This window comes from Zootoca vivipara, chromosome 2 (assembly GCF_965207765.1).
Source record: "Zootoca vivipara chromosome 2, rZooViv2.hap1.1, whole genome shotgun sequence".
Classification (NCBI taxonomy): Eukaryota; Metazoa; Chordata; class Lepidosauria; order Squamata; family Lacertidae; genus Zootoca; species Zootoca vivipara.
The window spans coordinates 28,762,374-28,789,813 of NC_142584.1; the positions used below are offsets into that span (position 1 = coordinate 28,762,374).

Sequence of the window (27,440 nt, forward strand, 5' to 3'; positions counted from 1 at the left end):
CCAATCCCCCCAACTCCCGAATTAAGACGCAAACGTAGGGGGAAGAGGTTGGGTCTGCCAAAGCTGTGGTGCTGGAAGAAAACGCGCCAATCGCCATTCGGGAGTTCTGACACCTCACCTTAAGGATGCATTTTTACTGCTCTGAACACTGTAAATAATCAGCACTTAATAAAAGCCTTAAAAGACCATGCTGGAGTCGTCACTCTAGAGTAGCCATACCAGGCCCTCTGACACGTATATTCAAGTTAAAAACAAAAAACACATATATTCAATTGAAACAAGCATATTCATATATGAAAAGAAAGTACAAACCATTATATCTAGATATTTAGTCAAATACTTATGTTACAAAATTTCCTAAGGTAGGAAAAGAAAAGAAAGAGAAAAGAAAAAGAAAGAAAAGAAAATGAAGAAAAAAGAAAAGAAAAAAGGACATTACATAATATCCTTATGAAATAAATCACGACTTCCACCGCTTCTTCATACAGTAATTTCTTGTAACAACATTCATGTTTCTGTCTTTCTATAATTGTCATCATTTTAATTAATTTTTTTGATTATAAATGTTCAACAAAATCCATTTCCCATTTCCTGCACGGTTATTCTAAGCACAACCAGATTTTTGCTCCCAGGCCTTGTTTCCCTAAGTACTCATTTAGACACTCCCATTGTTTTCTAATTTTAGTTTTAGGTTTTTGATGGATTATATCTGTCAATTTTGCCAGTTCTAAATTTTCGCATAATTTATCAATCCATTCTCCTTTTGTTGGAATATTTGTGCTTTTCCATTTACTTGCTATTAGGAGTCTCGCAGCCGTTGAAGCGTACATGAAGATACTTGCTTTTTCGCTAGATATGCTGTTATTTAAAATACCTAATAAATACATTTCTGCTTTCTTAACGAATGATGTTTTTAATAATTTTTTAATCTCTTCGTGGATTAAATCCCAAAACTTTTAAATCATTGGACATGTCCACCATATATGGAATAAACTGCCAATCATGCAATTGCACCTCCAGCATTTATTACTTAAAGAATTATTTATTTTCGCCATTTTTTCCGGTACCAAGTACCAGCTATGGTGCATCTTCATATAATTTTCTCTTAGCGTATAGCAAGCAGTGAAATTTATATCTTTTAGCCAATTTCCCCCCCAATTTTCATATGGTATTTCGTACCCCAGATCTTGTTCCCATTTTAGTATCCATTTTCCTTTTATATCCTCTTCTTGTTCTGTATTTCCTAATAGTTTGTACAATTTGGCTAACGTCTTTTCATTGCTATGAAGTATTTCTTTTTCAAATTTAGGTATGCTATTCTATTAATTCCTGCCCACCCTTCCAAAAAGAAAACCACCTTAAAATCCAGTCCCACTAGGCTTAAATCTTGTTGGTCCTTTCCTTTCAGCCTTTCAGTGCTAACCATTCATTTTGTGGTGCTGGTGAATGTAACATAGAATGCCTTTGAGGCACTCTTATTTTACTGTCTCGACCAAATATTTTTGTTTGGTGCCTGAAATCTCATAATTCTAAACTGAACTCTGGCACGACAGATTCCGCTTCAGGAACATTCCATCTTCCCTAGGCCTGATTCAGCCCTAAACAGGAATTGAGTTGGAGTTTGGAATGAAGTCTTCTTGCTGGGTTTTGGATATACAGTACTTTTCTCTATTCCTTCTGTATAAATTTGTTAGCAGCAATAGCCTTCTTCCACAGGGGTGCAAACCATAGTCACAAATGCTGGGAGTACCTTTAGGCCTACTAATTTGCCTTAGCCTTTAGCTGTACACCTTTTTTCTACAGTAGGGTTGCTAACCAACCATTCTGCGTTCTTGATGTCTCCTTCAGTCTTTCTCTTTCCTTTCCATCCTCCTCCTCCTGCCTCCCCCATTTTTGTACATTTCTTTCTTTGTCCCTTACATTTCCTAAGGGAAACGTAAACTGCAGTGTGGCAGCCAAAAGTGGTTTCAACTAGCTCCTCTCTCTTTGCAAACTCTGAGAGAGATTATCTAGAGGAGACGGGTGTGTAGGCACACAGCTGACCTCTGAAGCTCAGCGTACAAGTTTTCTTTCCTTTTTCTTTTTTTGTATATAATTTTTATTAGTTTTCTTTTCTAACAACAAGTATCAAAATCATTTCCAAACATACATTCTACACCCTCCCCTTCCTGTTGACTTCTTTCAGCTTCCCCTCTGGTTTGTTACATTACATGATACAATCTGCTATTCCTTAGCTGTCAAAATGTTATTACAATGTTATTCTTCATGCATTTTGTTAAGTAAAGTTGTGAATGTTTATTCAAATCCTGCTACCGAGTCCATTTTTTTCAGTTGTTTCTGCAGATAGTTTATGAAAGGTTCCCATTCTTTTTTAAAATCACTATTGTCTTTTTCATGTAGCTTATCCGTTAGCTTTGCTAATTCCAAATAGTTCATCAATTTTTCTCCAGTCTTCCAGTTTTGTGCTATTAGGATTCTTGCTGCTGTTGTCGCGTACATGAATATTTTCCATTTCTCTTTCAGCAGTCCTTGATCAGAAATACCTAGTAAAAACGCTTCTGGTTTTTTAACAAACGTCATTTTAAACATTTTTTTCAGTTCGTTATATATCATCTCCCAATTTTTTTTGATAATACTACATTCCCACCACATACGCATGCGCACAACGGATTTTCGGCGCTTTTTCCACCCTGGAAGTGCGCCGCTGTGCCAGTAAGCGCCCGTGCGCATGCGCACGGGCGTGCACTCCCCCGCCGGCCCGCACAGGCGCACGCTCCCCCATCCTCCGGCCCACTGCGCGATTGGCGCGGTGGGAACCGGCCCATACGCTGGTAAGTCTGGGGACCCCTGGCCTAGGGCTTGCAAGGTCAGCAGTTGGAATCCCCACGACAGGGTGAACCCCCATTGTTCGGTCCCAGCTCCTGCCCACATGGCAGTTTGAAAGCACGTCAAAGTACAAGTAGATAAAATAGGTACCACTCTGGCGGGAAGGTAAACGGTATTTCCGTGCGCTGTTCTGGTTTGCCAGAAGCAGCTTAGTCATGCTGGTCACATGACCCGGAAGCTGTCTGCGGACAAACGCTGGCTCCCTCGGCCTATAGAGCAAGATGAGCACCACCACCACAGAGTCGTCCGTGACTGGACCTAACGGTCAGGACCTACCTTTATATGTTGACCATATTTCTTTCATTGTTGTCATTTTAAATGATAGTGCTTCAATAGGTGATAACCACCATGGAGTTTTTTTGTTTTAATAAATCTTTATATTTCCCCCCAAACTTTTATTAAAGATTTTCTTATTATATAATTGTGATATCCTTTATGTACTTTGGTTTTTCCATAACACAAATATGCATGCCAGCCAAATCTGTTATCATGTCCCTCCAGTTCTATTGCCGCCTCTTTCTCCAATTTGATCCAATCCTGAATCCAAGTAAGGCATGCTGCTTCATAATAAATTCTGAAATCTGGAAGGGAAAAGTCTCCTCTTTCTTTTACATCTGAAAGTATTTTATGTTTTATTCTTGGTCTTTTCCCACTCCAGATAAATTTTGAAATATCTTTTTGCCATTTTTGAAGCAGATGCAATTGCATATTATCGGTATTGTTTGAAAGAGGAACAACATTTTTGGCAATGCATTCATTTTAATTGCTGCAATTCTTCCTAAAAAAGAAAGATTAATCCTACTGCATATTTCTAAATTCCTTTTCATTTCATTCGACATTTTTTTCATAATTTTCTTTATATATGGAGAGATTTCTGTTTGTTAACCATATTCCTAAATACAGTGGTACCTGCACTTTACTTTTTATGGCTTTCCATATCCAAACTCTGGGAGAGTTCCATCTTTTCTGATTCTCTAACATTTTTTTACTAATAATTTAGTTTTGTTTTTATTCAGTTTAAACCCTGCCACTTGTCCAAACTTTTGGATTTTTTTCTATCATTTTAGGGAGAGAGGTTTTTTTTAGTCTTCTAATGTAATTACCAAATCATCTGCAAACGCTTTCATTTTAAATTCATTTTTACCTGTTCTTATTCCAACAATTTTATTGTCCGCTCTAATATTCCATGCTAAAACTTCCAGCACCAGGATGAACAAAAGTGGTGATAACGGACAACCTTGTCTAGTTCCTTTCTGTATTTTACACTGATTTGTTGTCACTTAATTAATGATTAATTTTGCACTCTGTCCTTAATATATAGCTTGTACAAGTTTTCATTCTATTCTTTCACTCTCCCTGTGAAGGAAGGAGAACATTATATTATTTCCTCACAAGATGCCGGCCACCACTGGCAACTTGGTGTCTAGAGTTTTGTGTCGTTGCTGTTGGCCATGCATACTTGAGATGCTGCAGGCAGGGGAATTTGTCATGGAATATAATACTAAGATAGCAACAGGACCTGCAGACGTGGTAATGGGAATTTGGGACAGGAGATAATTAAAATTATTTGGAAATGTAGTGGATAGTGTATCTGTAGTTTGTTTTCTAACTCTCCAGAAAATTAGAAATAGACGTACAGTTGTACCTTGGATCCCGAACGCCTTGGTACTCGGACGTTTTGGCTCCTGAATGCCACAAACCCAGAAGTGAGTGTTCCTGTTTGCAAACGTGCTTTAGAACACGAATGTCCGACAGGGCTTCCGATTGGCTGCAGGAGCTTCCAGCAGCCATTCAGAAGCCGCACTTTGGTTTATGAACGTTTTGGAAGTTGAACAGACTTCTGGAATGGATTGGGTTCGACTTCCAAGGTACGACTCTATATGATGCCCAGACATTGATCTAGTTCACATATTGATGACATTGATCCAATAAACCTTGGGTGGGTGGGGAACAGGTTGGAACCTGAGCTACACCCACATCACTTTGATTGGTGTGCAGGGCCACTCACCAGGTGGGCACTTGATGCCACCATGCAATCGGATATTGACCCAACTTAAAAAAAAAAAGGACCAGGAGGGTACTCCACAGTGCGCTACCTTTTCTTTTCTTTTCTTTTCTTTCTTTCTTTCTTTCTTTCTTTCTTTCTTTCTTTCTTTCTTTCTTTCTTTCTGGCTTGAACTCAAGTGGGGCTGCAAAGGAAGATCCCTGCCGAAAGCAGGGTTTGCAGACACCGCCAGTCAGCTGCAAGCTCCGCTTTCAGTAGGGGTCAGCTTGACTTGAGTTGAGCGAATCCCAGTGGGACTTGCACTGAGCACCAAATTTAAAAGGCACTGAATACAAGTCACAATAGGCAATGCACATTAAGGCTCCCAGTGATTCCTCTGCAGCCAGTTCTTTGCCTGTCCAGCACCTGATGTCAGGTGTGTGGCCCGGGGAAAACTGTCTTTTGGGCCAGATTAGAACCCAACACTTGAAGACCAACTTGAATTGGACTTTTTTGCAAGCTGAGTCAGGCTGTGTGCTGTGCTTTAAGATTCATTCCCTGATGTTGTGTAATACAGCTGGTTTCAGTATGACTGTTTTTCTGAAGCAACCCCCCCCCTTCAAAAAAAAAAACTTGAGAGGAAATAGTGGTTTGCAAATTGAGCATTAATACTGATAGATGTAGACTGGGCTTGGAATATCCACATCCATAGGATATTTGGATTGGGACAGACTTGGAAAATCTCACAAGATTATATATATTGGATTTGGGTCAGACAGGTTGCTTTTCCAATGGGATCGAAGCCAGCATAGAATTATCTTAATAGGGCATGCCTGCTTTCCCTTTCCCTTGCAGGGTATACGTGGAGCAGCCCTGTGAGATCTCCCCTGTCTGTATTTACATGCGAGATGAGGTAAGTCAACAAACCCTCTTCTCAGCCATCCCCCTTCATCTGCCACTGAAAACAACAAAATATACCCTGCACAGCTTTCCAGCCTGGAAAAATGTGTTCCATCTCTGGGCTTGCTGAAGAAGGGAAATGGAAGAGCTTTGGTCTCTTCAAAGCTTGATGTGTTTGTGTGGGGGAGAAAAAAAAAAACCTCTGCTGGAACATAATCATGGGTCGCTCGGCACAAGCCTCTGAGCCCATAAAACATTCTCAATGACCTGTCTGTGTGTTTTTTTAAGTTCTTTTAAAGCTCAAGAGTCACAACAGTGGTTTCGTTTTAATAAATATTTGCTTTTTCCATGTTTTGATCTCTGCAGCATTTTTGTTTTTTGTTTAATACTTTATATGTCAGCATTCTGGAGGCTCCCCCTCCCCCAAATAAATAAACGTTATCCTTCCCCTGGGTCTGCAGAGATCACCCGTATGCTGAGACTAAGAGGTGATTGGCATGGATTCTGCCATCTTGCAAGGGCACAGGGTGGTGGTTTGCTCTTGCAGGGTGGGTGGCAGTGGCGGTTTATTTGTTCTAAGCTTCCTTCTGGATGAGAAGTTGCCCCTTTAGAGCAAGAACATGAATTTGGGAAGTTGTTTAATACCAAGCCAGAACAGTGGTTCATTCAACCCAGATTTGTCTATTCTGACTGGCAGTGGCATCCAGTGCCTCAAGCAACACCTGCCTTTCTGAATCTTGCAACCCAAGAATCCTTTCTTTCAAGGGTTATAAACCTGTGGCCCTCCAGATGTTGCTGCACTCCCATCATCTCTGGCTATCAGCCATGCTGGCTGGGGCAACATCTGGTCATGGGTTCCCCATTCCTCTTCCATTTGAGATGCCAAGAACTGGACATGGGACCTTTTATGCCTGCAAAGCTTCCCTGACTCCACGCTCAACACATTTAAGATAGCATAAAGCTGCTTACAAGTATGGCAGAGAGAATACATGAGGTAGCCCTCAAATTACTCCTCAGTGTCAGTTCTGAGCATTGAGCCTCTTCATAACTGATAAGCATGTCTGCCGTCATCTCTTTTGCAGGTAACTGGGAAAACTGCTTTGGAGAAGACAAGTCTGAAGTCACTTGGTCTGACAGGAGGCAATGCTATCATCAGGTTGGGAGAAAGAACAAACTGTCTTCCCTATTAGTGCACTTTGCTTCCCTCTTTACTTTATTTTTTTTAAAAAAATTGTTTGCATAAGGGATGCATTTAAGGAAATGTCCAGAGACTGATATTTGTGGTACTTGATAATTATTGGATTTTCCTTTTTAGCTAAACAGCTGCTTAGATATACTTTCTGTAGCTGCAGCTGCTGTCACTTACCCCCCCAATTTTGTTGGGAGGAATTTTTTCATACTGACTTGTCTGCTTCACTCAGGAGGAAGCACTGTGAAATTCTGAGCAGAACCTTTAACTGCACTGTCCTTGCTTCTGGCAGACCATATATCCATGCTTTGCAGCATTCCAGCTGGCTGGGAAAGTTTGCCTTCACTGGTTCCTGAATATGTTCTCCTGCACCAGGAAATTGGTCACCTGGTGCCCTCCAGATGTGGTCGAGCTCCAATTCCCATCAGCCCCAGCCAGCAGTGCCAATGATCAGGGATGGTGGGAGATGTGGTCTCTAAAACATCTGGTTCCCGATCCCTGGCTTATACATCCCTCCCTATAAATTGAGATAAGCAAGAGAAGACTAGCTTCACATGAGATGAGATTAGTAAGGATGTAGGGCAGGGCTTTCTTAACACCAGTAGCCATATTGTGCTTCCCCATGAATTTTCCTGGCTCCTTTGATTTTTTCCTTTTGCCGGCAGTGAAAAACTTAGTCTTCCCATCTTGCTGATTTCTGATGTACTTTTTAACATGAATCTGAAGTTGTTCATTTTGAGTTTGCTGTCTTTTAGCTCTCAAAACATACAACACTGACTATTTATGATCCCTGAAATAACTAATTTGGGGGGTTAGTGGTGGCGGCAGCATTTCTGCCTGTTCGGCTTCAGGTGTTGGAGAATGGAACACCTGAGTATCTGAAATTAAAATTTCAGGCATGATACTCAAACCCTTGATTAGGTCTTCCAGTATTTACCTTAGTCACATACCCCTTAGCCTGGGACATGTGGCATTGCTCCTTTCTCATTATCTTTCTGAGAGCCACTTCATCATTAAAGGAAAAGACTGATTTTAGCTTTCCTGCAGTGGGCTGACCACATAGTTTCTGTAGGGGAGTGATATTTTTCCTGTGTATGTGTGTACATACTTATGTCTCCTGACCTACTTTCTGGACTGTAAGATAGGGATACTCTTGTTAATTAATAACTCTGTATGTTGTGGAAACAAAATAAAAAAAAATTCCTTCCAGCAGCACCTTAAAGACCAACTAAGTTTTTTATTTTGGTATGAGCTTTCGTGTGCATGCACACTTCTTCAGATACACTGAAATAGAAGTCCCCAGATGCTTATATGTAGAGAAAGGGTGGGGAGGGGTATCATCTGTATGTTGCGATTTGCATTTCTGTTAGTTCAGGTCACTTTTATTAGCCATAGGTTCTGACTCATTTTCCTCTTTGTCCATTATGCAACTGATCAAAATGGTGGGAGAGTGGGTAGGACTGGTCTCTTTTCCTATAAGAGGCACAGTGAACTTGGATTGTGATCTGCGACTTGTTAACCTACTCCTGCTTGTCCAGATCTTATCGTCCCAAAATTGGAGCCCCTGGGACAAAATGCCTGCTTTTGTTCATGTAAAGAGTGACATTTATTTTTAGGCATTGCTTCTGTGGAGCGTTATGTGCCCAGATTTTTAGAAGTTGTTGTTTGTTCCTTTCTTGAGGAAATCACTTGGGAAACTTGTTTAGCCTGAGCTGTTTGTGAATAAGAAAAAAGTCAACATTTCCACTGTCATCGACTGCTTCACTCTTTCCCTTTATGTCTAGGGTGGTCAAAAAGAAGTCCACCACCTCTGGCCACGCAGAAGCTGGAAGTGGTGAATATTCTTCTGAAGATCTGACAGCAAGGTCACCCTCCAATGAAGAGCCAGGGGGTCTGCCTGTGCCACATACAGCTGCCTCTCCAGCAAGCTCAACCTGCAGTGATGAGGCTGTGTTTGCCAGCAATAGCACTGATAAGCAGGACAGGATTGCAGAATCTCGGAGCAGCTCAGTGACCTGCCGTTCTCCTTCGATGCCTTCCTCATTTGTCCCTTTTGTAGGTGGTGGCCAACGTCTGAGTGGTGGCTCTCCTGTATTGGGTGCGCCATCGCCAAGCCTATCAACATCTCTGTCCAGTCCTGGAGGGCCTTCCAAGCCAAAGAAGCTAAAAAACAGCCCAAAAAAACTAAAGGAACAAAAAGAGGTAGTGGTTTGGCTTTCTTACAGTGTTCTGGGGAGGCGGGATTTTCTCTTTGCTTGTCCTCCTTTAGCACTGGCTTTTGAAGAGATGGAGGAAGCTTGTTAGAGTTCCATTCCTGTAATCCTACAGCAAACCTCTGGCCTACAACCTCTGATGTTGATGGACATCACATAGTTTGGGCAGGGTTTGATCTTCAGCCTGCTTGACCTGATGTATTAAGAGTCAAAGTGGAATAAGTTGGTGGGAAAGTGGGAATTTATAGCCCTTATCTGGTGCATTTGAAATCCAAGTTGTTAGGAACCAGTGAAGTTAGGTGAAAGTGACAGGGCTGAGTCAAAAGTGCAGCACAGATCTTAGGGATTTGCTGTGCAGACTGAAGGATTAAGCACAGAAACTGAACTGTACATTCACAACCAGTGGCAGAAGACTACGAAACAACTACTTGCACTCTTCTGCTGAAACTGGAAGGGATCTTGATTTACTAAAGCTTCCTCTGGTGTTGTTTCCTGTTCTCTGAATGGATTCCATAGTTGAGAGGTTCTTTGACTTCCTGCTGCTTCACAGCTTTTCTAGCATCTGAATGCATCAGGAGGGGGAAGTAACCCTGAGATTTTATTGGGGTTGTCCTCCAGAAATTAGTCGAGCTGCAGTGTCTGCTATTATCCTCTGAATTTACTATAGTTTAATTGACTTTGCTACATCCCCCCCCCGAAACCTTCCTGTTGTGGAATTCCTGAAGTTTTGGTCTCTTGTGACTCTTTTGACTGAGCTAGCAAAGAGAAATGAGTAAAGAAAATGATTAGGAACAGTAAGTGAAATTTTAGGGAAATTGATCCAATCCTTCCCCCTGCCTCAGTCTAGGCATAACTTTCTGATGTGCTCAGAATATAATTTGCTCAGAATATAATTCGAGTAATGATTAGGTGTTAGGCAAACTTGCCATTAAAAATGCACGAAATGGATGGCTGCCAAAGACCTGAGGTCCTTATATTCATGTGACAACAAATCTGTGGGTCACCATGCATACCAAGTAAATTGGACTTGTGGATCAACATGCCGAAAAGGTTGGAAAGCAGGGCTGATGGAGCAGTGTCTCAGGAGCAGCTGCAGGTTCTGTTGGAGGCTTCCCTCCCTCATGCTAAACAGCATGCGACTCTGACGGCTGCTTTCAGGCCCTTTGATCTCGGGTGCCTTTGCCGCTGATTGATTACGTTGCACTCCCTCCTCCATTCCTTCCATTCCCTTGCCTTGCTCTCATCAGCAGCTCCAGAATGGGGCTGGCCACATGGCATCTGCTTTTTGTCCCTTTTCAGTCCAGAGGGGGAAGAAGAAAAAAAACCCCAAAACAAAACAAATTATTTTTAAACTTCAAAGGTCCATTTTAGCAAAAGAATCTTCCCATTAATGTTGTGCCTGTGTGTGGTTTTTTGGATTTGATGGAAGAGGCTGGATAAAATCTGCCGGCGTCCCTCCACTTCTGGGCTGGGGATGGTTTACAGACCAGCTATACTTTGATGTCAAAACATTAATTATTAGAAGGTAGCTTAGCTCCAAATTCCCCTAGAGATCAGAGAATTCTGCAGTGTGGGAGAGGAGCTGGTTTTGCCCCACCACCTTGCTTTAACGTCACAGCAATCTCTGCCACCCTTTTGACTGTGGACCGCAGTAATACGTAGGAGCATGAAGGGTAGGTTTGAGTGACAAGACCAAAGCAGTGGGCTAATGGATGGCCTGTAATACTGTTGTCGAAGGATCTCTCGAGAGTTTTGGTTTGCAAATACGTACTGAAGAGAGTGGACGAGGGCTAGTAGTTTCACATTTATTACTCTCCTAAGTGCTTTTTGCAGCGGTTCCCAGAATTAAAGAATCATTTCAGGCAAAATGACCACTGAAGAGCTCTTGTCACGCAACCTGCATGCGAGCATCATAGCTAGTTCTTGACATCCTTCTCTGAAGGCTATGATCAGACCGTGGAGCCCCTCCAGGCATTGGCTGATGATGGTGTTGAGAGTTGAGGTGCTGCCCATCAGCCCCTCTGTTGCAACTGTACACCTGAAGCTGAAAGTTGACGCGGTAAATTACATCATATTGAAGATCTACTGGAAGGGCATGGTATTCAAAAAGTCCTGTTCCTTTTGTCTCCATTTTTGGCAGCCCTCCCTAGCCACACTGGAAGTTGCCAATGTCCTGGGTTTGTTTAATAGTCTGTAGAGAGGAATGTGTTGCATTGTTTCTGTCCTCAAGTCAATTACTTGTTTCTAGACAGAGCCCTTCTGGGATTTGCTTCAGTTATTGAGCAGTCAGTGCTGCTGAGAGAAGAGACAAATGTTGACAGTTCAGATTATGGAAGAATTTTATACCAAGCAAGTTGTATTGAGTTGGTGGAAAAGAGCTGAAGATCTTAAAGCAGGCACAGAGAACCTCTGGCCTGCAGACCTAATCTGACTCACCAGCCCCCAGTGCTCTCCCTACACACACACACACACACACACACACACACACACACACACACACACACCAGTTGTTCTGTTCTGCCGAGAGCTGGCAAGGCCAGGAAAAGAGCTAAAATGTGTCTCCCAGGGAATTGTCAGACTTTGTTTCATGCTGCCATGGGAGAATTACATTGGAGTGATGGAGAAGTTAGTATGCCAGGCTTAAGGAGTTCTTGCATCTTGAAGTAGAGCATAAAAGCACAGCTTTAAATAGGCATTAAAGGATGGAAGAAGAACTGTGGTAAGAGGGATGTGACACTTGTGAAATGTCCCATTATATTATCCCAAATGAACCTTGACTTTAAGCCAGCCTTTTTAACCTTGGGTACCCAGATGTTGTTGGACTAAAACTCCCAACATACCTAGCTAGCAGGACCAGTAGTTAGGGATGATAGGAGTTGTAGTCCGACAACTTCTGGAGACCTAAGGTTGAGAGAGGCTGCTGTACCTTGTGTAGTCCTGTAATAGGTGCAATAGTTTGGTGCTCTCGGATTAAGCCAGGAATTTTTGCCAGTATGCTAGCTGGCTCTTGATTCTGGGCTCTCTTCTTCACATAGGGAATATGTGGTGTGGGAGTTATTTTTTCCTCCAGACTTTGCTAGGAGTAGTACCTGTCTTTGGCACACACACACACACACACACACACACACACACACACGAAGAGAGAGAGAGAATTTTTGATTGGATCTTTCCAGTGTAGAGGTTAGAGGTGTGGAAATAGGACCGTAGGTTTTAGATGGGGTGTCAAAGGACCCTTTTACATCACTCTATAGTAAATTGCTCCTAGTGGCTGTTCCAGACTGTCCGTACAAGGCGGTTGCTAATCCCATTCTGCTTCTTCTGCCAGTCCCTAAACAGCCAGCGTTAGGCGACAGTAGTCTTTGGAAGAGGTCAGATTGGCAGCTCATGGGTACTTCTTGTGCTTTCTGCCCAGAGAAAGCTACAATCAGGCTCCTTCACCCTCTAGTTAGACCCAACTCTCTTCAACTTTCTAAAAGTAGCTGAGGGTCCCACCCACGCAACCTCACTCTTTTAACTTCCCAAATTACCCTCGGGTGCCCACAAATAGAGAAAATCTTGCCTTGTAATTTGTGTTGTCTCTACTGACAATTGAGAGAGACTCCTTCTATTCCCAGAGGGCTTGTTCGGGGTGGGAGGGGTGGTGGTGATGCTGCTGCAGAGAAGTGAGAATAAGATAGGACAGTAGATGGCCAGGGATGTGAGGGTGGGAAAGAGGGCACAGACAGGGATGTGCTAGAGACATTAAGCATGGGGGGTATGGGCGATTATAAATAGGAACGTCCCAAGTTCATGGAGTCTGCTAAGCAGATCATTGATGGTCAAGGATGCTGGTCTTCAAAGCAGCCTATTAGCAATACAGACCAAGTGGTGCCATCATTTTTTAGCTCTGGATTTATAGGGTGTCAGCCAGCAGCTCTGCAGTGCAGCACATTTTCTTTTCTCTCAGACTACTTGCCAACTGAATGGAATCTTATGCATGTGTGGAGGGGAAACTGAAAAGAGAGACCATATCAGCAGTGGCAACAAAGCCCCTCTCTTCTCTCCCTCCCCCCCCCAATCCTTCACAAAGTTGACTGTTTAAATCTCTAATCTGTAGTAATTCTGATGTAGATTGGTACTTGCAGATGCAGGTTATTCCAGTGTGTGGGGTGCAGCTGATAACCAGCTCCTGCAAGCCCAAAGTCTTTCTGGTTCCAGTAGAACATATAGCGTGGTATCGATGTCAAGTTCACCGTTCAGTAGTTGCATAGCCTTGACGCTTCTGCTCTATATAATCTGCTATAATACACCAGTGCTGGGTTCAGTGAAATCTGTCTCTTGTTCATGCTTGTCACTTCTGCGTAACTATTTCCGAGTTCCTTCAATCTCCCCAAATCTGATGGAGGCTTTCCATAGCAATCTTGACCGATTGTCAATTCTCCATGGCCAACATACCTGATGTGGACAAGGAGGAGTGGCAGCAGCTTTCAGGCTATAAAGCATGCAGAGATTGCTACTTACCAGACTTAATTCTGAAGCTTAGAAGGGCACATTTTGTATCATCTCTGATTTTCACAGTGGAGGATCACTTGCTTGAAAACCATCCCAATCAACAGCAGAACCTGCTTGAATGTGCAAACCTGTTGCATGAAAAAGCTCAGTTGGAAGCCTTCTCTTCTCTTCTGTGCACATTTGAGGAGATTTTTGGCATTGCGTTCAAGAGAGAATGCTGAGGTGGTGCAGTTCCATGTGCTCTGTGCCTTGTGCCCTTATTAAAGCTTTTATTATTATGTGTCAACTAAAAAAGTTCGCCCCATCCCATTTTCACATGTCAGTCCTATTGTGCAGGTTTTCAAAGCTAATTTCATTTAAATAATAATAATATAGGGGAAATGAAATCAAATAACTTTTAAACTTTTTAAAATTATGTAGATTCAGCCATACTATTTATGAGTTCTTTCTTCCTTTCTTCCTTTCTTCCTTTCCTTCTTTCAATAGTATGGCTCCTAGCAGCTTTACTTCAAAGCACAGCTGCTCTGCTGCCCTGGGTTAAAATGCTGCAAGAAGAGGCTTTTTGCTCACTGTTTCCTGTGTAATTGTGTAGGCACAAAGGGACATTGTACAGTAAAAAAAGATGGCTACCCCAACAGCACATGGAGGCTTCCATATTTTTTTCCATAAAACATCCCTTTGTTTGTTCCTTTGTGTGCAAGCATTTACCGCAGCATTTTAAAAGCACCTTTACCCGATGCTGTACTTTGAAGCTGTTCTTAGCAGCTTCACAGTGGGAAGGAAGGAAGGAAAGCAGTCTTCAGACCATCTTGTAAGTGGAATGAGCGAACTGTGTTTCAGAAAGGTGTGCACATCTACAGGTACAGGAGTACTTGTTTATGGGATATGAACCAGGGGAGCTAACCTCACATTGCAGAGCAGATAAAATCCTTCCCCATTCCTATTTTAAGACCGGGAAAGACATTCACACGAGGAATGATTAAGCTGAAAGTTAATTCTGAAGCCTTTTTTTGTAGTTAAATGAACAAATGCTTTTGGGCAGGATTTTCTGGACACCCCCAAAAGGCACAATTGTACATATGCAAATGTGCTCAGATGATTCCATGCCTTCTTGGATCCAGTCATCTGAATTTCAGTTCCTATATTCTTTACAGCATCTGGAGCGAGAGCCAATTTTGTGCCATCCAGATCTACAGAAGCCACTGGATTCTGGCTCACAAGAACTTCCAGATGAGTTCTTTGAGGTGACTGTAGATGATGTGAGGAAACGTTTGTCTCAGCTCCAGAATGAGAGGTAAGTTTCTTTTTCATTAGTGATGCAGTCACTCCATCTGTAGTATGATGTTGATGGCCACAGACAATAATGGAATTTTCACCGTCTGTGTTTTCTACATTTCACTTCCTTCCGACCTTACAATTTATAGTTCTCTCCACCATATGTGTGTGTATATTCCTATAATTTAGGATTATAATTCAGGTATCTGGTGAAGTGGACTATAGTCCATAAAAGCTTATGGCATAATACATTTGCTAATCTTTTAAGTGGCCATGAGTCTCTTTCCTATTTTTTCCTGCAATGGACTAACACAGCTAATTCCACCTATAGGCTCTTTCACAATCTTGCTGACACAAAGCATATCACAGTATGGGTCTGCATTGGCCCAATATCTGGGAGAATTATATGCTGTTATAGTGTCACCCACGTTCTTTGAGATGTTGAGTCTTTCTCATAGTCTTTCTCATAATCAAGTATGTTCACTTGCCCTGGATAGTGTTTTAATATATTTCCCCAAGAGCTCCGGAAATTAGCCTAAAATCAGACACTAGTGCAGTGTGATCTCAAGCATTATACTTACCGTAGAAGAATTAAAGTATTCTGAATTTAGTGGGTGTACTCCCAAGTTAGTGTGAAGCTGTAATATGATAAAGAAACTATTTAATTGAAATTGGATAGGGAATGGTTTTTTGTTTGTTTTTTGCTGAAATTACAGGCATGGGAAATGTGTCTTCTAAGCGAAAGGGGAAAACATTAATTTCTTAGTGAGTGTTGAGATCAGGTTGTAGTAGTTATTCCAGGCACACACCTCTTTTCTAAGGAGCTGACAAATACAGTTGCCTCCTGCAAGGCTGAAGGTTTATCTAGGCTGCTATTTTCCTAGTTGATGTTTCAGTTTCGTAAGCCTCATTGCTTTCCAGTACCTCCAGCCAGTGTGTCTAGGTCACTGAGTTGTTTAGAAATTCTTGATACACGTTATGTCATTTACTAGATGCCTCTGTTATAAACACTGGAAAGAAGATAGATGACTGGACAGCAAAGCTCATGGTTTCTTTGTTTATATATTGGCAATCCCATCTAGTTCCCTTTGATCACAATGCAAGTCATCAGGTGCTAAGCCAAGAAGGAGATCCATGTCAGAATTCTATTTCCTCTCATTTCTACACTGTGGCAATATTTTCCAGTTTAAAACTGAAATTTTCATCTGCTGTGGCAACAAAATGGGATTATGCAATATACAGGAACAAAGGAGATTACACCAATTGGGGCTCAGGCAATATAAACAAGAGGTGGGATGAGCCCTGTGCCAACTTTATTTTTGTGTTCTTCCACAAACTTCTAGGGCGACCTAGTTGGATTCTACATATCCCCATCCCTCGGTAGTTGCCTTGCCACTCCTGAATAACATTTGGGATAAACATGAGCAGGTGTAGTTGTCACATAACTAATATACTCCCCAGTAATGTTATGTATTTATAACATAGGCTGTCATTAGATCTCATTGATACTGTACTTGGATTTTGGAAGGGAAAAACTAAATCTGAAGACAAGGAGGTAAACTTTACTGACCACTGCAAAGATAACAGATTGCCCCATTTTAGAAATTGGTACAAAGCCTGCATGTGAATTGGTCTTTATACAGAGTGTGCAACAATGTGGGGGTCACAAAGCAAACAAATAGTATTAACACAAGTGAAGGTAGTCTAGATTGTGATACTTCTCAATACATGTTTTTCATGATTTTTTTTCAAACTTTTAGATGGAAGGACTAATGCACAAATGGAAGGATTAGCTTGATCTTTCTGTAAGCTTGTGAATATTTGTATGGTTTCACTGGAGGTTTTTATTTGAAGCTTTGCAAAGTTTTTTTAAAAAAATAGTTGAAGAAAGTGAAGGAGTAAAGTAATTTAAATGAAAAGTGCTGTGTCATCTCTTAAAGTAAACAATTAAACTGTGGAAGAACACCTCTGAGCTGTATCTGCAGTTTTGTTTTTTAACTTCTCCGATTACAGTATATCCTTTACCGCTCATCTGTCTTGGTGAATCAACATTTTGAATTAAATGTCAAATGAATCAAACTTCCCTCTTTAACTTCCAATCATTCCTTTGGTATTGTGGTATGGCACAATAGGGAAGAGGGAAGGCTGAATTGAGCTTTCTGTTTAAAGCTGAAGCTTCTTGAAGACTGTACAGTCTCTCCCTGCACCTCCCCATGATTTTAGAATAGTTTGGAAATTGCACGAGGGGTACCTGTGTGAGGAGTTTTCAAAATATGAGCACACATATTGCATAGTTTCGGTTTATATGCTTGTCACAACTTCTTTTCTACACCACAAGGGGGAAATGTGGCAAGGCTGTTACCAGGAGACCTTTTTCTAAACTAAGTAAAAATTACAAAATGGATTATTTCAGACATTAATCTTAAATTGTTATAAATGTATAGTGCTGGTGCAAACCTGTAGGTTGGAGGCACTTTTTAAGATAACCTAAAATGTTCAGCCACTTTCAAATATGTTTGAGATTTGTTTGGTTAAAATGATTTTGTTGCAGACTTTCTCAGATCTGCCTCTTTTGCAATCTTGTTTTGGGAGTGTGTAGTAGCGCTTTGTTTTAGACAAACATACACAGAGGTAGAGAGCAGGAAGGAGAATGTATGGAGCTTAAGCAGATAATATAGTTACTGGATTGTGTGGAGTGGCAGCCCCTGGCTGTATAGATCTGTGACTATACTGCCTTGCTAAGCTTTCCCTCTTCCTAGGAAGCGTTTGGAAGAATCTCCCTTGATGACACGAGCACAGCGAGAAACGCAGTTGAAGGACAAGCTTGAGCGCTATCCAAAGGTAATGTTTTGTTTTGGGTCTTTCACAAAGTGGGGAGTAGAACAGTAGTTAGTGGATGGTAAATTCTCAGGTACCGACTTCAGGTTACTGCCATCATTGAACCATCTGTTAAATTCTGGGACAACCAAATGAATGGCAAACAGGTGGTTATAGCAGTGCCCTTAGCAGGATTATTATACCTGAAGGTTTGATAGGAATCCTGCCTGTTCTGCTCCCCTAGTTTTTTGCCCCATTTCTTTCCTTTAATTTGAGATCAGTAGCTCTCTTGGAACAGTGGTAGAGCCCAGAATGAAGCTATAATAGTACTTAGCATTCATATACAGTACTGCATTAAGTGTGCCAAAAATTTGCTAAGGTGTCATAATTAGTATTTCCTTATTGCAGAATGTTGCCAGGGGGTGGGGGCTGAGTCTTAGCTCAGTCTTGGCTAGTGTGCTACCCCAGCTATCCATTGTTGTTCCTGACAACTTCTTGTTGGTGTGGGTTTCTAAAATAGCCCTTTCAAGTATCTTGAAAGCCCCATATATAATTTCAACCAGTCACAGTTGCTCATTCATGAAAAGGTATCAGTTTCTCAGAATGAGCTTGTCTTGCCCAAAGGCAGAGGAGGTTTGACCATGGTTTAGGTTTACTTGAGTAGGCTCCTGCTCTTTGTTTTCAACTAGGTGGTACTGAGAGTTTACTTCCCAGATCGTCACATTCTGCAGGGCTTCTTCCATCCCAGTGAAACAGGTAAGAGTGTATCTCCCTCCCAGCTTCTGCCCCACCCCCAAGTAAGGTGCAGTGAAATAGAGCAAAGTTCCTTGCTCCCAGGCTAAGGTTTGTGACTTGAGATAGTTACACGGCAACGTCTCTAGTTGTTTTGTTTGGGTGGTGCTTTAAAAGCTTGAAACTCAAGCACTGTGATCTGAATGAAGGAGGGCTGAGATTTGTGCTCTAAAGAGGACAAATCTTCCAGGCCACTTACCGCTGCATTAGTCATGCCCAGATGAGGCCATTGAACAACAGGGTGTTGGTCCAGTGTAGTTTCAACCAGAGCCCAAAAAAGGAGCTGGAAACACTGAAGAGAAGTTGAATCAACCACTCTTCTTAAATGTGCCAGGGGCCAAAAGCAAAACCAGGCTTCCTGCACCTCTAAATAGCAAAAGGCTAGAACTTCCTGTGGCATGGCAGGGCACACACCCAACTATGCTTTCTGCCTTGCATCTGTCCCCATCTACGGAACTAGATGTCCGTTCCTCCTCAAGAATTTCTGCTCCTCCTTTGGCCTTATGCTTGTGAGAGGGAACTCTAAAGTGACAGTTCTTTTGCACAGGCCTGTTTAAAGTAAGATCCAGAATCTTCTGCCTTGCTGGCGTGAGATGTATGCATCAGCCCCTGTATTCCTAGGATCCTGAGTAGGGGCAGGCAGAACATACCAGATAGGAGGTGATCTTTCAGTCTAGCAAAGCCTGGAAAAATCATTTTTGAGGGTCTCCAATAGCAAAACTGAACATCACTTCAGTTATTCCTTTCAGGGAAGCAAACCCTTTTAAATTGCTCACTGGGGGCAGAGGGGGTTTGTGCTGGCAATTAATATAAGATGGAAGATTTGTAAGGAAAGTTTCTTCATTTATTCCTGGGCAGAAGAATTGGAACATACTGTTGAGTCTTTGCATTGGGGAAATCAAGCCAGATCTTGGTTAGGATGATAATTTTTTCCCTCATCATTGAAGGATGCTGAAGTCTCAGCATTGGGATGTTCATAGAGTGGAGAGGAGACTTCCAACTATAGAGGCAGAATGTGCAGTGATGAAGCTTGAAAGCATAGACAGATGTTATGATGTGCTAACCTCTTCCTTTTGGTGAACCTAAAATAGGTGCTGACCGATCAAGACATCTCTTGCTTTGTCCTCTCCAGGCGTCTTTAAGGCAGGGACTACATTGGTTTTCTTTTCTTAGCACTGCAGCAAAGGAGATGTGGTCAGTGCTGTAAAGAGAATGCTGCTCACAATATATCTTTTGATCCACACACCCGTTTTCATGCTTTATTTGACAGTTGGTGCTCTGAGGAACTTTGTGAAAAGCCAGCTTGCAGATCCAGAGATATCGTTCTATCTATGTAAGTTCAGATTTAGGTTTTATAACTTTTTAATGCCAGTTCTCCAGTCTTTTAATTTTAATTGCCACAGCTAGTGAGCTATGACTGCACCTCTGTCTCTCTCCCCCTCCCTATTCCCTCTCATTCCCCAACCCTTTGCTAAATGAGCTGTATATATTTTTCTTGTTCTCTTTTCCTAATGAGAACTTTGTGTTTTACTTTAGTTACTACACCTCCCAGATCCATCTTGAACGATGACAGTCTGACCCTCTTCCAGGTAATGGCTGCATGCCTCTTCCTGTTTGGTTTGTTTTTCTTATCACAAAAATGCCCTCTACTCTGGTTTTGCTTTTAAGAGCCTGAATAATTGCCTCCTGTGGGCCTCTATTAAGCCAAAGGTAGGTGAAAATCTGCAGTTGGAGTCTAAAGTGCTTCCCTTTGCTTGTGCACCTGGCATGTTACGAGGGCTTCCCATTGTTGAGCATAAGTGCTTCTGGCAAGGCCGTGAGTGAAGCCAATAAGCCCCATTGAGTGGAATTCAACTGAGTTGTTACATGCACAGAATGAGGTCAGCTTGCACAATGGGACTTCCCTCCCTGATATTCATATCCCCTAAATCTACTCTGAAGGGTTGGGGGAACCCACAGAACAGGTTGGGGGGCATGGAGGGGAGGGGAAGTCTTGTTGCACAAATGGACTCCATTCCCCCCACACATACCCTACTTAGCACTACGTTGAATTCCGCCCACTGTGCTTACTGGGGCTTTCTCTGGAGTTTGTATGCGTATAAGCGCAGCTTAGAATTGAATTATTTAGCATAGAAGCTAGTCAGCTGAAACAAAAGGAGAAGGGAGAAGGCGCTACACATGCCCACAGTGTTCACTAGTCTTCTTGTGGGAAGATTCCAAAAGGCCATTGCACCCAAAATTAAAATGTTTTCTGGTTGTCTCTTAACACTGACCATACGGAGCACTTGGATTGCAGAAGCTGGGCGGTGATGCTGATGAATTGGGCTGTTTCCTTCCAGCTATACAAGTTTAAGGATTCATGAAAGTGTGTACCTGTTGTGTGTACCTCCTGATAGATGTGGGAATTATTGTGGCATTGCGATCACCATGCTCCAAATTCTTGGGTAGCTGGAAATGTTGCTTATATGAAATGAATTCTGGAGGCTTAAAGTGAAGCAACATTGCTTCACTTTAAAAGGGTGTTCGAGTATTGTGATATGGATCCCCTTTTCAGAAGGTATGGATCGTTGGAAAGGGGAATGTGAGCTCCCCATAATGCCTGCATCCCAGGTGTGTGCATCTTAAGGAAAGGCTGTGACTCCATGGAGGGCATATGGTTTGCATGCAAAAGGTCCTGGGTTCAGTCCCCAGACAGAGCTGGGAAAGATCGCTGTCTGCTACGCTGGAGAGCCCTGCCGGTCAGTGTAGACAATATTGAGCTAGGTGGGCCAATGGTCTTGACAGTTGAAGGCAACTCCCTGTGTTCCCATGTCTCTGTGCCTTGGATCTTGACTCTTGATACCAGTCACTTCTTTCTGTTCATGCAGTGCAATAAGCTTGTGTTAATTATCAATGTTGACGATCACTGGAGTGACCTTCCTCCACTTCCCCCTTCTAGGGGAGGTAATTTTGCAAGTTCTCTGAAGTTCCTCTTACGGGTCCATGCAACCCGGTTCTGTTTTGCCCCTGCCCCCCTTTCTTTTGATCTCCTTGCCTCCGGGCCCCAGATGAGAGTACACACTTGCCAAGCGAACAGTCTGTCTCTGTTTTGGAAGGCCTGAAAATGTGTGCTCTTGATTTTTAGGAAGGCTTACTGTGACGGAGATGAAGAACTCCTTGCACAAAAGGCTTTTTGCCTGAACCTAGCTGCGGAGCTCTGGTTTGTTTTGCTAAATGCCGAGTGGAACTGAAAGGGCCTAGCCAACAAACCTCACCGACTGTAGCTTTCCTTCCCAAAGAAAAGCAAGGCAGGACCAAAACTGTCACTTGCAGGGTATGATATACCAAGGGTCATTTGGAGGTTGACAGGTCATACAGAGTGTAACAGGAATCGGTTTGCGTAGTGTATGTCAGAGCCTCTCAGGCGGCATATTGAATTAGGAAAGGATTAGAGCTCTTCTGAAGTTGTTTATAATGGAGCTTTCCAAATTCCATGACTTCCTGGCCAGGCCATGTGGACGAGACACCAGTGCAGCTGCTGTCAGAGCACTGAATGTGTAAAGAGCCAGTACCGATGGCTACCTACGTTCAAGCTCAAGACCTGTCCCCTTTCTGACACACAGTGCCTCACAACTCCTTGCCAAGAAGCTTAGGTTACCCCCCAAAATATGTCTGTCTCTGTATGGTTTACTAATAGTGTTTTGTTTGTTGCCACAATGCTTACATTGGCCTCTGCCTCCTTGACCCTTGGGAATGTGTCGGGCCTACGCACTTTTACAGCATGGGTGTGCTTTTATTGTTGATGGCTGGTGACTTCATAGCTGTGTTTTCTGCCGTCTTGAGGCCCCTTCCGCATGCTTAATCAAAGTGTGCACAAAATACATTTAAACTTTCATGAGATACTTCTGCAAATCCACTTTCCAATGCCAGTAGCTCTATACTCTGCCTACATTTAACCAAACGGGGAGGGAGGGTATATGTGCAACTGTTGGCCTCTTTTAAAAGGCCAGATGTGGCTAGGTGTGTTCTCCAGAACAGGGGGGCATTTAGCCTTTAGAGTTTGTTTGTTTGTTTTTTAAGTGTTAATGAAAAAAAATCATCAAATGGTGGGGCGTTGCTGTGGGGAAAGTGGTACTCTTGGGTTTCGCTTATTTTGTTTCATTTCTGCCTAGTTTTCCACTCTGTAAAGAAACAAAAACAAAAACAAACTTGTGTGTTCCAGCCCTGGAATTTATAGAGCAGGTACATGCATAACCCCCATATTATTATTATTTTTAAAAAAGATGGAAAATATTTATAAAACTGGACTGAGGTGGAAGAGGTGTTTTGCCCATGACTAGTTACGTCACTAAAATATCAAGCAGGTTCCTGTAACACTTGTGGAAGTATAATCCACACAGCGGTGATCACACCGTCTGAAGGAAGTAGTCATAATTTCTGAGGTACGCCTTATTTGTCCAAAGGAGCATGCAACTAGTTCCACGAGCCCAACGGAGCTCCAGAGTTGTTTTTCTCAAACTGAAGGCATCCCCCTGCCCCACCACCACAGTTCCCTGAGTGCTATGTGCCAAGCTGCTTTCAAAACTGACAGGGATTTTAAGGAAAACCCTTAAGAATTCAAAGAGGTTAGCAGAAACCTCTTGTCTGAGCTTGAAGCAGCTCTTTGGATTCTTGGCCAACAGAAATTTGACCTTGGATTGGGGTCAGGGGCAGAGACATAATGTCTGTGCACAGCAAATGAGAAGCAAACACATATTTATTGTACAGTGGTGCAGAATGACCCTGAGAGCCATTTAGCACCTGAGCCTGGCCTCTGCTCGGATGTGCTTGCAGCCCTTCAATGCTGGAACAGAAAGCTCTGTGCCTTTTCTTTCTGAGTCACAATGTCATCTTGGTGGGGAGCAGCTAGTTCAGTGCCTTTTCTTCTTCTCCCCCCCCCCTCAAAGCCACTGAAGATATTTTAATTAATAGCAGAAGTGCCAGTGGAAAGGTCCCTTGTGCCTTTGAACTGGGCGACTTTCCCACTCATTGGGAAAGCAGCTCCTCCCATCTTCCCTTGTTTTGTGCCATCTTGCCCACAGCTGCCACCCAACACGATCTCCGATTCCCACACGCTTGTTGTGGTTGGAAGATAGGAAAATAAGAGAAGCTTTCCAGGGAGTTCTGAGAAGTCTTAGGAGGGAAAGGTCACACTGGGAGTCTGATTAAACTAGCGATTAAAACCTGTATCTGGAAACGGAAGTTTCTCTATACATTTTGGCCCTCTTTAGCCCAGCCTATAGGCCAAACCAGGCCTGCAAAGCAATTGTAACTTGACCTATTACATTTTAATCAAGGTGGGGTATAAAACCTTTGTCCTCTTGAGAAAATAATCAAATTAAAAAGTAACACACTGCGGGGGGGGGCAAGGGGGGAGACAGACAGACATGGGGTTGCAGTCACTCCTCGTTGTAATGTTACTACTCATCTCTGGGTCTTATATACAATGCATTGGCTGTGATTGAGTTTTGTGTGTGTCAGGCTCTTCTAGGTATCTTGAACACGCAAAAGTACTCATCCCACCCAAACTCCCCATTTGTCCTTTGTCCTTGATCTCTGCTTTCCAACATAGATTTTTGCATCACCACCACCACCATCGCATGTCTGAATACTTTTTGGCTTTTAACTTCCTCTTTACCTAGGATGCTTTTCTTCACCTCTTTTTTCTGAATATATTAACCAACAGCTGCAAGGGAAGGTTTAGTACCTTCTCACTCCTTGATCCAGCTATGGTAGTTTTCTGGTCTATATACCCAATTTTGACTATGACTTTTTAGCATTCTAAAATGCAGTTTTATTGTTCCACGTAAAGTAGGGTTTTTGTGTTTTGTGTAAGCAGGCAGGAGATTTGAATGATACTACAAGCGTGATCCCAGACAAATGGATATAGGATTTGGGTCTTAGGCTGCAAACCTAACCCCATTTACCCGAGAGTACTCTTCACTGAATTCAATGGGACTTACTTCTTAGGTTAGTATTACTACCTTAAAACTCTCTAGCTAACTGGTTTCCTTGATATTGCCACCTAAAAGCCGTCTGAGCAAATATTCCTGTTTTCATAAAGAGAGTTAGCAAAAGGTTAATGGAGAGAAGTTCAGACAATAATTGCTGCAGCGACCATATAAGGACATCTGAAAATAATGCAACACAGATAGAATATCACAAATGTTATTACTGTCAAAAATGGCCTTGTTCATAATGATCTTCCCTTGATGATCCGTTTAAAGTCTCTGCTATCTGAACACTTCATTCACAATCTGGAGTCAGGTCTCCAGTTCCTGAGAGACTAAAGCATCCATGACTGATGGCCATCCAACCTCTGCTTTAAAACTTCCAATGGCGGCGAGTACATCACTTTCTGAGGGAGTCCATCCCACTGTCAAACAGCTTTTACTTCCAGAAAGTTTATCCTGGTTATGATTAGTTTGCAATTTTACACACACACACACACACACACACACACACACACACACACACAAACAAACAAACAAACAAACAAACACATACATTATCTATCATCTTTGTGACCCTTTTTTCAGTATTGCCCTCTTTCACAATAATGAGTTTTGGACTGAATGCGTTTCGATGTTCTCACAGCTTTCCCATGTTGCTCACCATTTATTTTCAGCTGCTTCACAGTTCAGAAGTGCTTCAGTGAAGCATTTTCATTCACCCATTGCAGAATGCCAAGCATCAGCTTCCTCCTCTACTGGTGGCCCCCGACACCTTTTCCAGCACCTGTTCTGTGAAGCCTCTTTCAGATAACAAGCTCCGTCTGTTTCAGCAGCCCCTGCAATCTAGCTGGCCCTCTACATTCCCATTGCCCTCAGATGACTAAGGCAACCACATTTAATTTTATCTGCTAGAGAGCATTGATTGCTCTCAGAGAGAGGCGAGTTGAGGGCACAATGTGTGAGCATCTGTGGGGCTGCTGCCCCCCCCCCCCCCGGTGCCAATGCAAAGTTTGTTAGTTCCAAACCTTCAAACCTAGTTTCAGGTCAGCCCTCTAAAGTATTCAAGCTTTTCAGCTGGCAAAATAGGTTGGAGGTTAGGGAGCTGGCCAGGATGTTTTGATAAACCTTCCTTTCTATGTTTTTTTTAAAAAGTATTTTGGAAATCTTCATTTCCAAAACAACAGGAATGATTCTGTTCAAAACTTCGCTTTTCTTGGAAATTTCTGTACCAAATGTGACTGTTAGAAAAAGCTGGGAGAATGTGAAAGCAGCCCAGGCTGGGCAGCTAAGCTTGAACATAAATGATGGCGGCCACTCTTCAGAATTTAAGTGATTTTAATAGCTAGCTTTTCAGGTTCAGGCTTTTTTTCTTCCCAAACCTCCAGATTTTTAAGGAGAGTGGTGAATAGCAGTGAATTTGATCATGTATCCAGTGCTCTAGTAAAATATAAAGTATAACTGGTGTTTGCACAGAAAGCTCTGTAGTTTTCAGCACTATTCAGTTTTGTCAGTTCTGCTGGTTGCTAGGTAGGTAAGTCCTGGTATTTAGAATTAACGGAGGTTTAATATGATTATAGGGAAGTGATAGTAGTTATGAGTTGGGGAGGTTCAGGGGTAGTAGTAACCTGTGTAAATGGATAAAGACCACCTTACCTCCAAATCTGAGTGCGGTGGGAGTATATCAGCAGGGTGTTTAATTAGATTAATGGATCTGTTTTGGCAACAAATGGCTGGACCTGTGTGCCTTAGTGCTGCAGAGCCCAAGCAGTGTGAAGTTAGTGGCCACACAGTCCTTGAGCAGCGTTAATGGCAGGTTTTTTAGCTCATGTTTCATTTGAGTAGAAGGGTGGGCGGTTGGTCTTTTCTGGTCCCAGTAGGTTCTCCTCCTGTGTGCAATCAACATACAGAAAGGAGTGGAATGACCAGCAAGAAATATCCTAGCCTGCCGATGCAAAGTACAGCAATCTGCTCACGGATGTACTTGTAAAGGACTCCTGCCTGCAAGCAGATCTACTCCTAAGTACCCCAGTCTTCCCTTTTCAAATAGTTGGCTGGAATGTTTACCCTCCAGTGGAATTGCTCATGAATAAGAACCCTGCATAAAAGGTAAAGGGGCCCCTGACCATCAGGTCCAGTCGTGTCCGACTCTGGGGTTGCGGCGCTCATCTCGCTCTATAGGCCGAGGGAGCCGGCGTTTGTCCGCAGACAGCTTCCGGGTCATGTGGCCAGCATGACAAAGCTGCTCCTGGCGAACCAGAGCAGCGCAAGGAAACGCCGTTTACCTTCCCGCCGGAGCGGTCCCTATTTATCTACTTGCACTTTGATGTGCTTTCGAACTGCTAGGTGGGCAGGAGCTGGGACTGAGCGACGGGAGCTCACCCCGTTGCAGGGATTCGAACCGCCAACCTTCTGATCAGCAAGCCCTAGACTCTGTGGTTTATCCCACAGCGCCACCTGGGTCCCTCCAGTGGAATTGCTCATGAATAAGAACCCTGCATAGTTGTGAGTAAACACAGTCTTTGAAAACACTGACAAACCTGTGTGTGGACATAGCCGAAGTACCGAAAATTGCAGTGCTTTAACTGCAAATGCCCATGTTGTCTAGAGTACTAGGACTGCACCCAAATACTCCTTGAAAGGTGAGTAAGCCCCACTCAGGATGACTGCACTGACTGTTCCTAGGGTGTTCTCTAGGAAAACATCTGATGCACATGCAATGCACCCTAGCATCCTGCAGTAGAGCTTAGTAATGAATGTGTGCACTGTTCAGGTGCATCTGAACAGGAGCAAGCAAGCAACTTATTCCTTATTCTCTTCCTTTTTTGAGGTGGGGGAGATTGAAATCACATTGCTATAACTTCCTATGTTGCCTATCCGTTTTCCTAGATTAGATTGGCTAATTCTAGATGACATTTTGCTCC

At 42.8% G+C, this 27,440-nt stretch overlaps 1 protein-coding gene across 3 annotated transcripts in view; it reads left to right on the forward strand.

The window, feature by feature from the left end:
• ASPSCR1 (ASPSCR1 tether for SLC2A4, UBX domain containing) overlaps window positions 1-27,440 on the forward strand; it is a 119,319-nt gene that overhangs the window by 76,666 nt on the left and 15,213 nt on the right. For all 3 annotated transcript variants that reach the window (XM_035104278.3, XM_035104281.3, XM_035104279.3), the window contains exons 5-12: window positions 5,726-5,783; window positions 6,853-6,926; window positions 8,744-9,161; window positions 14,818-14,957; window positions 17,698-17,779; window positions 18,445-18,511; window positions 19,818-19,880; window positions 20,084-20,136. In XM_035104278.3, coding sequence (XP_034960169.1) covers window positions 5,726-5,783; window positions 6,853-6,926; window positions 8,744-9,161; window positions 14,818-14,957; window positions 17,698-17,779; window positions 18,445-18,511; window positions 19,818-19,880; window positions 20,084-20,136 — 955 coding nt within the window. The remainder of the gene's footprint in view (window positions 1-5,725; window positions 5,784-6,852; window positions 6,927-8,743; window positions 9,162-14,817; window positions 14,958-17,697; window positions 17,780-18,444; window positions 18,512-19,817; window positions 19,881-20,083; window positions 20,137-27,440) is intronic.